We start from the raw sequence: 17,719 nt of genomic DNA, 5'->3' as shown, positions 1-17,719 counted from the left end.
GAGAGTCACAAGTCCTTCCTTCAAAGCATCCCAGGTATTTGGGTTTCACCCACCACCTCATGCCATAGTAAGGGGAGCCCCACAATTTTTGCACTGAGAGGAAGCGGAGCCTTATGAAAGATGTGTCATTTCAGAAGCCCCATCTGACACATCCAGACTTTGGCAAAAGGGAGAAGCAGCTAGTCACTATATCCTTGTCTCTGATTGATAGAAACGCATACTCTTTATTTTAGGAGCTGTCACCTGAAGATCTTGAGTTCTTACGCCTTCCTACACAGGCAAAGTTAATAGCCTGAACATATTCTCAAATCTCTTTGAGGAGTTTCTGACCCAAGCCTGTGAGATGCATGATGGCACTGGAAGGAAACTCCTCCCAGGGATGTCTTCCACTCCCAAGAGTACTGCACTTAAACCGAGGAACAGGAGAAGGCACTTCTGAAAGGTTACGCACCCACCAAGCTGAAGCAGCTGGAAAGGATGTGTGCAGGCCGAGCGCCTCGCCACCCGCAGCATTAGGCAGTGTGGGGCCAGAGCTCTCATTTTTGTTGTTTAAAGGCTGTAGCCATCCCAGCTGATCAGTGTGAGAGGTTGCTCACAACATTATTATAGCAAATACTGTGACCTCAGCAGGACTTCTGCACACGTTTGAGGGTTCCATTGAATTCCAGCTTAGTCAGGCCCACTTAAATTCTAGGCTGCTCAAGTTTGCTTGTTTGTTACGTGACCTGAGATCGGAGATGAAAAGTACTGATATTTGTAAATTCAGAGCATTGACTTGACTATTATTTCTAAGTGGGTTAATTTCAAGCTGAGAGGAATTCTCATATTTGCCCAGTAAACTGTAACTATTGACATTTTTTGTGATGATATCATGAGCCTGATAATATGATTTTCACTTAGAAATGTGGAGCTGCTGGAATCCCCTGCTTACCTGAGATTATACATTTTCAGAATTTCTTTTTTCCTCCTGGGCTGTGCAAAAACGTCGAAAGTCTAACTCCTAAAACAACAACTTGGCGGGGGGGGGGGGGTGGAGAGAAGGGGGAAAGCAATAATTTATTATTTTTAAGACCTTATGATTTGGACTGTGTCTTGTGAATTTTGAGCACCAAGGATTTAGCAACCCACCAGCTTTCAAAGTAAAAACAGTCTCTGTATGTTCACCAGTAACCCACCGCTGCATACACACAGATGTTACAGGTCTTTTGATTGCTCAGTCCACAGCGTAGGTGAGTCTATTACTGTCTTTGTTTTGGAGGTCTGGTCCATTAACTCACTTAAAAGTAGCGTGCGCTTTTAGTTTGGGTGGTTCCTCGTTCAGTTTCTGACTTGCCAGCCATAATGGCAGCTGTGTTATATGTGCTCAGTGTACTTCCACAGAGAACACGCAGACCCTGTCAGATGCACTTGGAATAAGGCAGGACTGTGCCAAAGCCTTTATGAGCCTGGCATGCTTCATTTAGAAAACCGAAGTGCATCAGCACAAGGAAATTGATAGTCAAAACTTTTTGTCAACATTTTGAGTTTCAACAGGAAAAAATGGGATAACAATTTCCTGTTTTTAAGCGTTCCTAGAAATGCCTGGTTTGGTAACTCACCAGCCCTATATTTCCCACAAAATAAACAAAAAGTGTAAAGTAATGCATATTTTACTCCACCACTAACACCCATAACTCTGACCTGTACTGACTGCTGCTCCTTCACTAGTAACCTCAAAATATAAACATCACACAAAATCCTTTGAAAGATGATGTATAGAAATAATATGCACCTTCAAATGACACTCCAGAAATGTTACATACTCCATATCTCTTTGGTTATTTTTGGACCAGCAAATGCAGACAGGTGGGCATACAACTACAGAAATTCACAGATGAAGATACTTTTCAGAGACTGTTTATAGCAAGCAATGAGAATAGTATGGCATCCAGCAGCCACCTTTACTGCTTTGCAGAAGTCAAATTAACCTTAACTCTTGCCCCACCCAGAGCAACACACAACAGCCAGCAAAGGAACCCACTAGTTTTGCATACGGGTTAATGGACCCCAAAGAATCTGATTCAATCTGCGATCCGGACAGATGGCAATTTCAGACAGAGCTGGGCAGCTGTGGGGCCCTTGCAGGTGCTCACCAGCTCAAAGAGAGAATGAGAGTGAAGTTACTAGTTTAGTCATGACTCTGAGCGCTTGTTTTTTTCTCCTCAGGAGGCTCTGTCGGTGGTGAGCGACGACCAGTCCCTCTTTGACTCCACATACGGCGCTGCCACTCACCTCCCCAAGGCAGATATGACAGCCTCAGGGAACCCTGACTATGGCCAGCCGCACAAAATCAACCCTTTGCCACCTCAGCAAGAGTGGATTAATCAGCCAGTCCGGGTTAATGTTAAAAGGGAGTATGACCACATGAATGGATCAAGGTAAGGAAAGACCATCTCTCCATGTGCTGAATCTTAAATAAAAGCAAAGTGTGTGTCATCCGTTTGTGCTCTTGTCCTACATATCACCAAATCACCTCTTTGTGTAGTACCATATTCTGCTCCCCCTGGAATCAAGGGTTCCTTTCTCACTGATTTTTTTTAATGGCCTCAGGCTCTTGCAGTTCTGCAGCATGCATCCCTACCAGTCTCCATGAACGCTGTACAGACTGGGAAGTGGGACTGCCAGGACAGAGTTCACGCTGGAAACACTATTGTAAATTACCCATTTCATCACTGGGTTCAGCATCCCACAAATGTGCCAATGGTTCAAGGGGCTCCTCAAGATGGAGCTGGCCATGCAGTAATAGTCAGTACTTATACCATACCAGTGGGCAAAGTATCACCTCACTGGAAAGCCGTTTGTGAGAAAGAGAATCTAGGAGTAGATCAGAGTAGTGATGTTAACCACCAAAGAGACACTGCTTATGATGTACCCTCTATGGCTTTTAGCCATAGAAGCCTGAGGCCTGCCCACCAGAATTTGTAGTTAGAGCTGGGGGAGATGGACAGTTTTGTTGTTCAATAAGAATTTCAAAGACTTGAATTTTCTTACCACAATTCAAACTGTCTTTTTTTTAACATTTCTATTTTGGACAAAATATTTACATATAAAAGTTTCAAATTATTTCAGTTTTAAATGTATACAATAATGAAAAATTACTTCATTTTTAAACAGTTGCAAATCCAGTCTTAAGGATAGGCCATTTTGATAGCGGCTTTGCATTGTGGATGAAAGAGTCTATGAACATTTGTAGTCCCTCATGATGTTACGTTATGTTGTTTAGAACCTTAAAAAGACATGCTGGAATGGCTGACACATAGGAGAATCTTTTTCTTGGTATATGAAAGGTGAGATTTTCTTGCTTTTGTGATTATGAAAAAATATACAAATTTAACCTTTATATGGCCTAAAATTTCCAAAACCCTGAAAGCAAAATAACCCAACAGTTATTACTATTTGAATAAACTAAAGTTGTGATTTTGTCCGGAAGGCCTCACTCAGATTCCTGTTAGCCATGCTCAGCATCAAACTGTTTTGCACGCATAACAGAAGGGAGAAGTTTTCAACATAAATTTTCAGAGACTAAACAATTATATAAATTGCTCATGCCAAGTTTGGCTATGTCAAAGTCTTTGTAAATAACAGTCATAGCTAAAAGTGTTCAGCAGTAGGGTTTTCTTCCCTTTGTCCTGCATCTTTACAAGGGTTCATTTGGGGGAGTTTTTTCTTCTTGTTAGTTTAGGACTTCCATAACAACTTATTTTCTTGGTTTCTGAGAACTTAGCAAAGTCTAGTTTGAAACAGAAAGCAGCCTCACACTTTTAGATTTCTCTAGAGAGAGGATGCTGTTAAAGATTTCAAACAGCAGCATGTCTTTTTCCTCGTAAGTATACAGTAGATGCTGATTTTACTGTAAGATAAAAGTCTTTGCGTCAGTTGGTCTTTGCTGGTGATAATTCACAGACTGAATTTGATCTTGCCCTGGCTGTACCTTAATATCATTTCTGGACTTTGGAAGATCTGTATGGATTTTTTCACAATTCTAATCTCATTCTAATCTCAGAATCAGGACTGAAACACAGGAAAATGTTTATATAAAATAGTTATTTCTTGAACAATGCCATCCCTACAGAACACAGGCAATGGGGAGGGGTCTCGAAAGTACAAGCAGGTTGGCGTTTTCTGCTAGTCGCAAGGACTGCCTTTGGCAAGCAAGGCTAGTCTTCTTAAGCTGTGTCTACGGTCTTCATGAAGGCAGTACAGAAGGGACTGCCTTCTAACAGAAGAGGCTTGTGCATGGTGCTGCACAGGTCTGACCTCTCCATCCCATGGAGTTGTGAACCAGTCATGAGAACTGAGGTGGCAGCATCACCCTCACATATGGTACAGGCAACACGCTCCCACAAGCATGCAGGGAAGCCCTTTATACCAGTGCATTGGTTGGTCAGACTTTAGATGTTTTTGTGTTTCCTCCCATTGCTCTACTTGTCAGTCCCACTCTAGCAAATGTCAGAAGGCCTACTGAACAAGTAGTCCTGTCACATCCTCCCGTAGGCAGCACAGCACATGTTTGTGCTTTTCGGATGCTGTAAGCACATGCTCTGTATGGATTCTGCGCGTATGTGTACCTGTATGTCCAAAAGTCTATGTAACATCCTTCTGGTATGTGTATTATAAGCACCTGGGAATCAGACATATTGGGCTGTCCTTCCATTGTGATCTTTGATCTCTCATTCATCTAATTTAGCCATCCTCTCCTCCAATTCATGGCTAAAAATCTGCTCTTTCCCCTCACGTCCATCCCAGTCCATTGTTATGGGTTGGGCTGCTCCATTGCTTGCTCCTCTGCCCATCAGCTGCTTGGCAAAACTGACACCATCTGAGCAGCAAACGCCAGTCTCAATACAGATTAACTTGAACTGCAGGCTGAATAACAAAACCTCTTCCCCCTCCCTCTCTCTCTCTCCCTCTCTTTCTCTCTCTTGTTTTTCAAGCACACCCTCTTACCCGGTTCCAGCTGCCTCATTAGAGAGGGCAGCCTTTATTCTGTGTTTCACCTGTACATGAAGCACTAGCATTTTCTGCCTGTCGAGAGAATGGTTTGTGTACTCTAGGCAGTGATAAAGCTATAGGAAACCTGACAGTGGAGGGAGCTGGATGACGGTAAGGGACAGTGTCCAGCTTTTCTTCTTTTTCTTAGCAAGCAGAAGCAGGTTTGATAGTGGCGAGGGGTAGTGTGATGAGTTGGTTTGGTCCCTAGGTGGGTGGGAGCCAGGGATCTTTGAAGAGAGTGGTTCATAGAAAGAACATCTCCAAACCTGTTCTCCCGGGCTGTCCCTCTAACTGCTAAACAGTATTGCAGCACTGACCAGCTTTCTACCCCATGTCACATTTTCCTGGTTTACTCTCAAATAGGAAAGAATTTCCCCGATAGCAGCACACTCCCTTGGGTATACTGGATATTTGGGCAGTGACAGAAATCTGTATTGTAGGTGAGACAATGGGACTTCTGTATTACTGCAGGATTCAGAGGTAGACACTTTGTGAAAGTTTCAAGTGATTATTATCAGCCCGGGATGCAGTATACAGGCCCAAAATCTGTCCTTGCCTTTATAGACAGCTGCTTGTGCAGACAAAACCCCACTGCTACAGTTGTATTTTACAGTGGTTAGTGTCCAAACGTGAAGCAGTTAAAATCCAACATAGAAAACTTAAAATTCTTGTGCTTCTTACCCCATCATAAGCATTAGCAAAGGAAAATAGTTCAGTATTTATAGTGCTGACCTGTTGCACAAAAAATAGAGGTCTAGCTTTTCCATGGGTTTACTGAAAGATACTGTGTATACCATTCATCTTTCTTTGCATCCAGTCTGGGACTGAAAGCGTTGCTTGCAATCGTCTTCTCTGCTGGTTTTGTGTCTTTTGTTTATTTAGTTTATAACCCATTAAGGGAAGAATCTGTCTTCTACAATGTGCTTGTACAGTTCCCAACATACTAGGCCTGGATTTCAGTTGAGGCCCTTAGGTTCTGTTGTAATGTAAAAACAATCCTATATATGTCTTTTTAAAAACAAATATCTTTTTTAAATGTTAAATTTCAAAGAATAAAGGATGAGAGTTATTTAGAAAAAAGTGCTGGGTAAAAAATTAACGCAATTTACAGTCAGTTTTAACAAATAATAGATAGGTTTTTCCTTATATTTTCCACCAACCCCAAATGCAGAGAGTGAACCAAACAACAGATGTTCCAAATTTTGACTGTATTTGCTGATCTACTGCAGATCTGCATTTGTACCAGAGGTCAGAGATTGATCTTTAAAAAGATATCACAAAATCTATATAATCTTCAAATATGAAAGAATATTTCAGTGTGCTTGATGCACGCATGGACATGGATGAACTTAGCTGTGCAATTCCAACTGACATTAAGAATTTTGTCTAGCTAAAATAATGAAGTCAGTGCTTTGAAAATGCTCTGAAAACATGCTCTTGCTTCAGAATATTAAAATAATGTTAAGGTTCAGGAATCTCAAAACATTTTTATGCCATAACAATTTTCCCAAAATAAAACAAAGGGATAAGCTCTGATGAGAGAATAAAAAATCTCCTTCAAATAGCATGTGAGCCCTCTAGTGGGATTCACTATGCTCTGCTGTAGGCACCAGCCAGAGCAGCAGACTGTGCAAGCACCTAGCGTCTGTGTGTTACCTGTGTGTGGGAAACACGATTGGTTTAGACCTCACTGAGCCTCTGGGCTTTCCTCATGCAATTTGAATTTTATAAACCATATCTCTTCTCTCATCCTTTTTTTCAGCTCTCTCTTCTCTCTACAGTCTTAGAAACAGTGCAGGTTATTTTTTTCAATGTGAATCGAAATTCAAGTGTAAAGATTGAAAGTGAGACGATCAAATGGGGACCTAGGCAAATAAGTGAGATGATAGATACTTAAAAATGATGGGAAGAGAGGCGGAATAGAAGGGTAAGAAGAAAAGGGTAGAAAGAAGGAGGAAATATCCCACTGACCACAGCTGAGTCAGGTTCCGAAATCGCTGTAATCCCTTATTTTGCTCTTTTGAATGAAAGCCGAAAGCAATTCCTAGACAGAGGCCCTGGGACAGTAATTGCTTTATTTCCAGGTATCCGGAGCACAGGATGAAGCTGTTTAGAGGATTTATTAGTCAATGCCAGGCTAGCTGCTTGTCCATTTTGGCCAGTCTAGCAGAAACTTTCCCAAAACACCAAGCTCTTGGCATCCCCAGAGACTGCTACTGGTGCTGCTGGAATGAAGAGTCTTTGGACAGACAGTGGGAACGAGTACTGCTTCATACTCCTTGGACTCTGCCACTGTCACAGTGAAAAAAACTTAAGAGATGTTGTGAAAGCAGCCTATATCCATTTACTTTAGTAGATCTACAGCATTTTCTGCCCAGAACCTGAGCAACTCCAGCATGTACAGCCATTCGAAAGTCTAAAGCAGAGGGTGTCTGTTAATAGTCAAGGAGTAATTTGGCATCTGAAATGCTTTCACACAAACCATTTCAAATAATGAGGAAATTTTTATAGAAATCTAAATCTGCTTGTGGGTAATGCATACACCAAGAAAGGAGCTATATTCAATGAATACACTATTCACGGCATGCAGCTCCCCACTCCCATTTGATCTTTTAGTTGTTCCTCGTACTGAACTCTTCTTTGTATTGCCCACAGCTCACCTGTCTTCTGCTGGGATAGTGTTAAATTCCCCATCTTAGAACAGGCTGGGCTGAGGCAGTACAGAAATGGACCTCCGGGAGCTGCAAAGCTGATTCAATCAGGTAGTGCTGTCTCATTTCCCAGTAAAAGGCCCCATTTGGATCTGGTAGGAAATTATGGGTTATAGAGGATGTGGAAGTAAGGATCTTCCCGCTTGCTGTCATTAAACATTTCATGGTATTTTTCTTAAGAGAAGGACAGTTTGGTCTCCTGCCCAATTAAGCATTGGTAATCCTACTCCCAGGAATGTTTCTCCTCCTCCTATCAGATTTCCACTGGGTTTAGCTCTGGATCCAGCCGTCTTGAAAACTTTCTCAGGGGGAAGGGAGGTCTTTATACAGCCACAAGGGCACAACTCTGTCATGTATCTGGAGAGCATTCGACATATCACACATGATTAATGGAACGGTCTCTCTTCCCACAGTATGCTCCTGGGGCAAAATCAGGAGTTGGTTAGGACACCTCAGTCCCTTGAACTTTTTTTCATATCTCAGCCTTGGATACTTGGTTGTCTGGTTTTGGCTGTTGAGATGTACAGAGCGAGACAGAGGACAGGCAGGGCCTTAGCTGCCAAGCCAAGGGAGATGACTGTGTCTGCAAAGTGAAAAATCATCACAAACCCGCTGTGGGGATATCTTACAGTGTTGCTGTTTTTTGTGTTACTTTGCTGTGTCGGTCATGTGAATATGCGCAATACTTAGCAGGGAGAATAATGACAGCGAAGGACCCTGCAGTCCTTCATGTGTGTCATTTCATTCCATTACCAAGTATTTATACTCCTAGGCAGATAAGCTCTTCAGAAGATATACTTATCTGAGGGTCTGAATATATTCCATTGTTCTGTATAAATAATTATATATGTAACTGTACTATCATAAATATTGCCTATCTCAGTTAAGAGGGTAATTTTCCAAGGAAATTTAACTACAGGGCAGTTAAGATGGACCTATTAGAAGGACCCTGGGCAGCAGGGAGCAGTGGCAGCTGCTGGAACTCCTAGCAGGTGAGATGTGCTGACTGCAGAGAAGTCAAAGAAAATTTTACTGTTGATTCTGAAGGAGCAAGAACTTGATCCCATGAAGTCCTCACTGTGTGAGGATGTGTGTGTTTGGGCCTGCCGCATCAGCTGGGCTGCGCACACCATTTAAAGTCAGAACCCAGCCTCCTCCAGCCCCAGCCAGGGCACGTGAGCAGGCTGGTCACTCCTGGAGACGGTCAGGACTGACCCGAACAGAAACCAGCACCTTGAGCACTGATGCTTTTGCTGTTTCACTGAGTTTTCTCAGGACAGCCTGTACCTCAGCAAAGAATAAGATCCTTTGTGCTGCTTCAGGACTTTTTCTCTGCCAGCACAGGCAGCATTTAACACCTGACACAGAGAATTTCAACAGAAAGTTAGAAACGATCACATTCCCTATGAAAACCCTGGTGTCCCTGCAGTTGCTCAGACTCTCCTCTGACTGCCATGGGGACATTAAACCTTCAGCAGTTTGCTTCTCTGAAGGCGGGTTTTGGTTCCCTGCCTGGAAAAACAGTAGGCGAAATAGTAAAACCTTAAATTCGAACATGTGTAAGTTATACATCTTATTTCCATTTTCAAGCAACATTCCCTCAGCAAGACATGAGGAAAAAATTACCATCTGCCTTAGAATATCTCGGTGGAGCATTTATCTCCTAGCCATGATAACTGAATTTCAGTAATTTCTCTCTCCCCCCTGTTCAGATTAAGAAGCAAATTTGTTTAGTGTCCAAACTTGGAAGTCTTGCCAACTGAACTCACAGGGTGGGATTTGGTGCACTGTCATAGCTCTTACCCTTCAGTGAATAGTTTCCTCCCAAGCCAGTTTGGTTCTGGCAGGGAAGAAGGATGGTTGTGTGATTAAAGCAGTGGACTGAACTGTACTGGATACAGGCTACATGCTTGCTTTGCACAGAGAGTAAGACTGCCCATTAATACACCCTTGTAAGGATCAAGGTAATAATCCTGCCCCTTTCTGGTAAATTCTTCAGGTTAGAGGTGTGCTGGGTGCATGTAGCAGGCTGTGGACTAGTATTTTAAGTGACCTCTAGAGCTAAAAGCATGAGTTATGGCAGCTGGAGAAAAACAAAATCAGTGCTCCCTATCTGTGGTTTGTAGGCTTATAATTCTACCAAAAGAGGACATAGAAAGACTACAGCGCTTGCTTGCCAAGGCTCTGCATGTAGTCCAGGTCTTAGCACAGTGCGACCTCAGCTGCTAAAGGCCCCCTCCTCATAACTCCATCACCTCAGAGGTCAAATTGGGGCCAAAGTCTTTTTTCACATGCAGTTTCTGTGGTCTGAAGTTCCTGACTCGTGCCTAAGGCACCTAAGATTTCTGGATGTCCCATGCAAGTAGTAGGCAAGCCTGGGACTGTTTAGCCGTTGAGAAAAGACAAGATCAGTTACATTCAGCCCTGTATAAATGAGACTCTTTAGATACTATGCTAGTATTGTATTACTCTTCTCTGACTAACCTATCATTTTTGCATGGGTGTTTTGTATCCTTTGTTAATAAAATTGGGGTAGGGGACGGTGCATCTGATTTACACTGCAGAGATGCCTTAGGTTATAAGTTGAGAAGCACGGCCTTTGTGTCAGTTGATAGACAGACCTAACTATATTAAAAAGACAGCATGCAGAATTGTTTATGATCCAGCCCAAGAGTGAAACAGTCCAACAAGGACTCCTAGGAGTATCAGGCTGTATCTGAAGGGCCACTAAAATGGAACTGAGCAATACAGGATGCAGGGAGGATGTAACCGATAGGCAGACCTAAAACCTACTGTTGGACACTTATACATACTTGCTTTTGTCTGGTTCATAAATTTTGATATTTCAGATGTATTGTGATCTTATAGCTACGATTGGTTTTATCTGGAAGTCATTCTTCCTTGCCCCTCCAACTCTCTTTCCTCCAACTGATTTCATCATCAGAGATCCCTTTCATGAGACCTGTGGTTTATAGAGCACCTTATGACATTCATGTGGCAGCCCAGGCATAGCCTCTCCCACATACAAAGAAACTCCTCCAAACTTTCCACCTCCAGGACACTTGCCCTTCCTCTGCTAACATTTTTGTAACCCAAATCTCTTTCTGCTACAGCAGAGGTAAAAGGTGCATAATAGCAACCATGATGACAAGTCATCTGTTTCCTTTCCCATTTCAGGGAGTCCCCAGTAGACTGTAGCGTGAACAAATGCAGCAAACTTGTCGGAGCAGGGACAGAGTCCAACCCAATGAGCTACAGCACCTACATGGATGAGAAGAACGGGCCTCCCCCCAACATGACCACCAACGAGAGGAGAGTCATTGTCCCAGCAGGTAACCCCAACATCAAACTCTACGTGTCTTATTTCCTTGCACTGTCTTAAATATCCAGTTGAATAGATAAGGCTTGTTTATCTGCTCTCTAAGGAATTCTTACCAACCATGTAAAAAGTGAGGGAAAAAATCCAAGTTTCTGGCTAGTGGGAATTTCCTGTACCTGAGTATATGTTTTGACCTTGAATCAGAATGAGAAGTCAATTATTGGCATTTTTTTCCTGGAATGAAGTATTGTTTTGGTGTGCTGAACCAAATGCGGTTCCTGTAATGTGTTAGAGGACAATCCGCAGTGCTTCCTGGGACAAGCACAATGTGACAAAAGAGCGCAGTTTGTAAGCAAGAATAGGCACGAAGTGCACCCAGACTATAACTCCCATGACGCTCTGCAGGATCTAGATGCACTTTCATGTCATATTGATTCAAAATGAGCTATTTTGTTTTCATCTTTTTTGTTAGTAGTAGACAACCAGAAAAACTGTATTTTGCAGAACCTGCGTTTTCCTTCCAAAAACTATTAGAAGGGAACGTCCTTGTCCAGTTCTCGGTTTTTATTTGATATTCATATCTGCAATCTGAAGTTGGTAGGATACATTAAATGTATTTGGATAGTCAAGGATGAGAGTTGCTGTGGCAGGCAACCTGTGAAGTCCAAACCTGGAAAGAGAGAGAGACTTTCCCCTGCAAAGTTTATATACACCATGGATATAAGCAGTTTAGCCCGGGAACTTTCCAGCAAAGGAAATATTATGAGTCAAGTCTTGGCCCAATTTCAGTACCAAAACTTCCACTGATTTCCAGGGGTCCAGCTTTTCACCCAAAGTGCTGAGGGTTGCGGCTGATTCAAGCAGATGAACTGTTGGCAGAAAGAAATGTACTTGTGGAATTTAGCTCTGTTTTCTGATCGTGGCTTGACCACGAACAGATGACAATTCCCAAGCATTTGTTTGCCATTTGGGATGAAAAGGAAAAGCTTGAACTGCATGTAGTGAAGGGAAGCCAATAAAAGATTGACAGTGAATCTCAAAGTACAAGTTAAGCCTTTGTTAGGATCTGCTTAGAGAGGCTGGCTAGCCTAATTGGTGACAGGATCAGATATGTTTTCAGCATCAGCCTTGCCTAGAAAGGTGTTAGGTGATACCAACTGGTCATTAAAAAGGATGGTAAAGATATTGAAGAAGGAACACTTATCCTGCTCTTCACCACACTATTTATGCATACTTAAAAAGACCAAGGGTGGGCCAAATTTTTTGCATTCGTGTTGAAATGGGAGAAATGATTTTTAGTGCCCTCAGAGGAAGAGAAGGCTTAAAATCTCCTCTTTGAAGGAAAGTGAAAAAGGGACTTTTCTCCTCATGAGCACCCTCAAATCAAAACCCTGAGATACTTGTGAAATAGCAGTGATTTACCAGACTCTGGAAGACAATAATGAACATCATCCCAGATCTCTGGCTGCAGGATATGAGGCCCAAATTATCCAAGAAAGGCATTTGGAAATGGTAATACAATCCAGAGAAAAGATTTACAGCACATTAGGGTGAAGATAGGCAAAAATAATGTCACATTAGGCTTGCAATAGTCATAATAATGAACTCTATGCAATGTTTCAAGAAGGCAGTTTTTCAGAGATTGTTCAGCATCTTTTGCAGTGATAAATAGGCTGAACGGATATCTGAAATTCAAAATCATTGTTTGAAGGGAGACCACAAATTCACTTTGCCCCTAAATGTTGGGTTTTAGAAAACAAGACAAATAACTCTTCCAATTTAAAAAGGGATCCTCCCTTGATACTTGCATTGTAAAATTTGCAGCTTTTTGCCAGTGCTTAGAAAGCAGAACTTAAACTGACTGTTGCTGAACGTTAAAGGAGATCTTTCCCAGAGCAGACTTACAAACATATGTGATTGTAAGTTCCATGTTTAAAATTCAGCTTTAACAACCCACGTTTATTAGAAAATCAGTGATGAAACATCATTGTTATAAGTAACATTCCTTGCTCTTACTCCTTCATTTTACGCTGTTATTCTAGAACTCAGCTGCCCAGGAACGTACCACGTACAGCCACTACCGGACCTTTTGTGCAAGGGATCCCTGCAGCCCAAGCACACACAGCTTACAGTTCTGAACCAAGGCATTATTTTATGTCCTGCTTCTATAAGCATGATACAGGCATTTCTTGTCCCTCCCCAAAGCACAAGTTACCAGCTGTGCAATGACTACATGTACCTGATTTTCTCACCTGCTTTGGGATCTGAAGTGTTTGAGCTTTATCTTAGAGGAATGTGCCAGTGGTGATAGACAGATCACATCCAGACTTCTCCAAAGTTTAGGCTATGAGCTTGGCCTCACAACTCTCTCCATACGCAATGGAACAGGAATTTGCAGCTTAAATTTTCAAATGGAATACGTGGGGAGAAGTAGCACAGGAAACATCTGAGAATGCAGATATGCTCTGAAAAATGACTCTGTAAAAATGGCATCGCGGCACAAGTTCTTGCTAGGACTTTCTGATCTAATGCTCTTTTCAAAACTCAAGGATGATTTCTTTTTTTAACTACTGATGCAGCAAACCATCACCATGGGGTCTGAAACTCCAGCCGGGTTCAATCTCTCTCTTACGTCATCACCAGTAATAAAGATTCCACAGCTGGAACTTTGCTGACAGTTGATAATGATGCATGAGACAGTATAAAATCCACATCGCCCTCCAATAGCTATGTTGGTTTTACAAGGCTAGCAGAGGTAGAATTGTGTTCTTGTCAGCAGGGCAAACAAATGTGACTCAGGGATACATGGCAAGCTGTTCTGTTTAAGCAGTAATTTTTTCAGAGTCCCTTTGCTGACCATAAATACTGCCATCCTCAAATTTTAAAATGCCATCTGTTGGGACTTTGTAATGCACTTGCAAAGGATGGTATGACTTACACAGCACTGATGTAATTATGTAGCATTGCAGAACTGAAGCTGTAACAAACATACCCTTTTTGAAGGGATGAGTTAGCTTTTGGAAGCTTTTTCCAGAGAGAGAAAAGTCACAGTCAAATGGTGCTGAGATTGCTCTCAAGCAGTAGGTATAAGATTCAGGCAGGTGGGAGACAGTCACGTAAACTTACCCTGCCAGGGGGTCAGTGTGATCAGCCTATGCCTTCTGCCCTTTTAAAACACACTTCTTGCTCATCTTGGCAAAATGCAATGGAATCAGTAGATTAAATGCATTTGGCTATGGAAACAATGGTTAATGCTATGCTTGGACTACAGTGAGTGCTACAGGATTGAGGCTTATGTATAGTGTTACCATCCTTTGTGCTTTTCTGCCAGATCCCACTCTATGGACACAGGAACATGTGCGCCAGTGGCTGGAATGGGCTATAAAAGAGTATGGATTAATGGAGATTGACACCTCCCTCTTCCAGAATATGGACGGCAAAGAACTCTGCAAAATGAACAAGGACGACTTCCTCCGAACCACCTCCCTCTACAACACAGAAGTTCTGTTGTCTCACCTCAGTTACCTCAGGGAAAGTAAGTATTGCCCTGACTAAACCCAGCTCTGGTGTGACATGCTGGTAAGACAAGCTGCCATGAGGTTTGAACTTCTGGGACTCTTCTTGGAGGAGAGACAGAGGCAGGGATAAGGGAAAAAGAACAGAGAAAGACAGTAAGAAGAGAAAGCAAACAAAGAAGAAAGGAATAAAAAGTGTGTGGGAAAGTTAATTTTAACTTAGATGGAGTTAATGGTGCTACAAGATATCAGGGAGGTGAAGAACCGAGCAGGATTCTTAAGAAGATTAGATAGTCTTATAGATAATAAAAACATCTGTGGCTATATGATAAAAATACATCCATCTGCTGTGATGATTAAACCAAATATTAACTGATGGGTCACAGGCAAATTATTCCATAGCTTTGCAGTTAGAGGGCTGTGCACTTTTCCCTGAGGCTCCTGGTAGAGACTGTCCCTGAGTCTGGCCAGAGTTTAAGAGTTTCTATGTTCCTTGAGGACTGGATTTGTTGGAAAGAGAAAAAAAAATACAGGAGTGATTCCCCAAATACAACTGCACTGAAGCAGACACAGTGCAAATAGCCTAGTACTCAAAGAACGACAAGTTATGCTGAATCCCTTTATTCCCACTCTCTCTGTCCCATACTAGAGTATATGATGAATATAATACTCCATTTTGCTTTACTAAGCCCCTAAGACAGAAGCTGTGGGCAGTCTTCTGAGCTACTTCTGGGAAAGGATATTGCAGCAGCCCAAAACAGGAATGATCACCTCATGCTCAGCACACACTCTTGAGGCCGGGAGTCTTAGACTTGGACCTTTCTAAGACTTCCTGGGCAACCATGACCATGTTCATAACTTCTGAATCCAGAGCACTGGAGCTAAGTCCCACATGCTCCAAAATTTTGGTTAAATCGCCTGCCCTTCATTTCATGCCTTCGGGGTTTGGAATCGTGAAGGTTGCAAGTGAAACAGTGTTTATGGGAGTATAATTATTTGAGGACTGAAAAATCAGGGGAAGGTGCCATATAACAAAGTAGGAGAGAGAAAGAAAAATATTGTCTCCACTGGGAAATCAAATCATGAAATAAAAGCAGCTTAAGATGCCTCCATCTGGCCAGTGCAATAATGCAACAAGACAATATTTATTTAGGATGGGTTTTTCAAAAGTTATTCAGCACTAGTCTCTCCCTGCCTCTGTCAAAATCAGTGGGACTTTTACAGATTACAGTGGGAGAAGAGTTAGATCACAGATGGGTGCCTCTGTAAGCCCCACCTTTATTTTGTTAGGGAAGTGGAGCCAAGGAAATGATTCACAACAAATTGCTGGATTTGAGTGGTTTTTGTCCCTTGTGACTGCACAATAAAAAAATTTCCTATCCAAAATAATTTGCAAATTTCATCCTGTTTCATCAGCAAAGAGCTCTCGGTTCACAGAACACTTCAAGATTATCATAGGTATAAACAGCTTTCTAACTAAGGTTAGCTGAGAGAATTACACGCTTTTGAGGGAAATTATTAAGGCAGTTTTGTGAAGCAAGTGTTGCTTCTGACAGGCATGCTGTCTTCGGCTGGGCAAATCAGGCGCTTTGTAAGCGGAAATGTTTTTAAATTCCCACAAGATAAATACTCAAGTGAGACACTTAGTTTTGAATTGTCTTGTTGATAAGACTTGAGAAGTCACAGAGAAAGATGAAGAAAGTTATATGTTTTTTGAATCAGTGAATGAGGCTGAATTTGAAAAGGTTGATAGAAGAGTTAAATTCTTCATTGCTTCAGAAGGCATCTTCAGTGGTGGTGTCAAGCGTTACATTTCTCATCACTTGGGGTATTTAAAGAGAGTATTAGAGGAAATAACATCCTAACTCTTATGGCATTAGCCTGAAGAACTGGATTCTATTGCTGCCCCTACCATCTGCTGCTTTTTGTTTATTCAGGAGCAACTTTCTGATTGATACAATCTAAGTTTAAGCACCCAAAGTTCTTAAACCAGAAGTCTGGTCACATTGGTCTCCATCTATAGAAAAGAAGCAGAAGAGCAGAAGGGCACACTGAAATTCAGGATAGTAGGCCCCTAGCATAGGTATCCTGTTTCAGTGCCTGAAAGAAGGAGGGATGAACCTCAGCCTGAATTTCTCTGTGCCTCAGTTTCACAGTCTGTAAAATGGAGCTAATAATACTGCCTTCTCAGTCCTTTTATCTGCCTTGTCTATTGAGATTGCAAATTCTGTGTAACAGGAATTGTGTCTCCTGTCTCTCAGGACCCAGTATAATGGAGCCCTAATCACGGTTGCAACTTTACGTGCTACTGCAATGCATGTAGAATAATAATCATAAAAATATAACGTTCTGCCAGGGGAATGCCTACCGTGGTTTCCATGCTATGAAGCTAGTGCAAAACCTGAGCAACTTTGCTGGATTCAGAGAAGTGACTCATTCCAATTTTACATAGATGTATATGAAAGGAGAATTCAATCCCAGTCCATTCCCAGCTTTTATGATTATAAGTTTCCCTCTGTTCAGCCCCTTGGGCTGTTCTAACATGTCATGCGAGTGCTGTCCTTATTAAAGCAAGCTCCTGTCTGAGTGGAGGTCGGGCAGCCTTCTGAAGAGCATTCCTTTCCACACAGCTGTTCCTAGCACTGCCTAATGGCAGTCTGGTTTCTGGAGTGCTGGTTAACTCCCTCATGGAGTAACGCCTTCAGAAGGAGTTTATTGTTTTTCCAGACTGATTTCCAGCGGATGTTTAGTGCCGAGCCTCTGAGCTCAGTGCCATGGGGAGATGGGTTTTTTCCTTGAATTTTCCCCTTTTGTAAGATTGGTTGTTTCAGAGATATCAGCTCCATTACTGTTTAGGGTGGAGAAGAGGTGGTGGTAACAAAACACAGGAGACCTTTCAGGAGCTGGAGGTCCATAGGCTAGAGTACCTCTACCCAGTCTCTCTCACGTAAGGTGTTTGTCCTCTCAGGGTGCTGAGCTGGATTTGTGACATCTAAAGGATCCTAAACTTTGGTGTTTGTGAACCAAGAAGGAAACAAAGCTGATGTGAAATTTCCGAACCTGTTTGCTCGTCGGGCAAAAGAGCTCTGAAAATGAGCTTCCTCAGAAGGTTTTCAATTTTCACACTCCTGACCAGAGTGAAA

General features: G+C 42.2%; 1 protein-coding gene across 5 annotated transcripts in view; it reads left to right on the top strand.

Moving 5' to 3' along the window:
• The window catches only part of FLI1 (Fli-1 proto-oncogene, ETS transcription factor), a 96,039-nt gene that overhangs the window by 52,955 nt on the left and 25,365 nt on the right, over positions 1–17,719 (top strand). For all 5 annotated transcript variants that reach the window (XM_009680421.2, XM_009680425.2, XM_009680422.2 and 2 more), the window contains 3 exons: positions 2,206–2,417; positions 10,920–11,074; positions 14,393–14,596. In XM_009680421.2, the coding sequence (XP_009678716.1) occupies positions 2,206–2,417; positions 10,920–11,074; positions 14,393–14,596 (571 nt within the window). The remainder of the gene's footprint in view (positions 1–2,205; positions 2,418–10,919; positions 11,075–14,392; positions 14,597–17,719) is intronic.

The sequence above is a fragment of the Struthio camelus genome, chromosome 22, assembly GCF_040807025.1.
Source record: "Struthio camelus isolate bStrCam1 chromosome 22, bStrCam1.hap1, whole genome shotgun sequence".
Taxonomy (NCBI): Eukaryota; Metazoa; Chordata; class Aves; order Struthioniformes; family Struthionidae; genus Struthio; species Struthio camelus.
The sequence above is the reverse complement of the archived record's forward strand: the minus strand, read 5'-3'. Positions and strand labels throughout refer to the sequence as shown.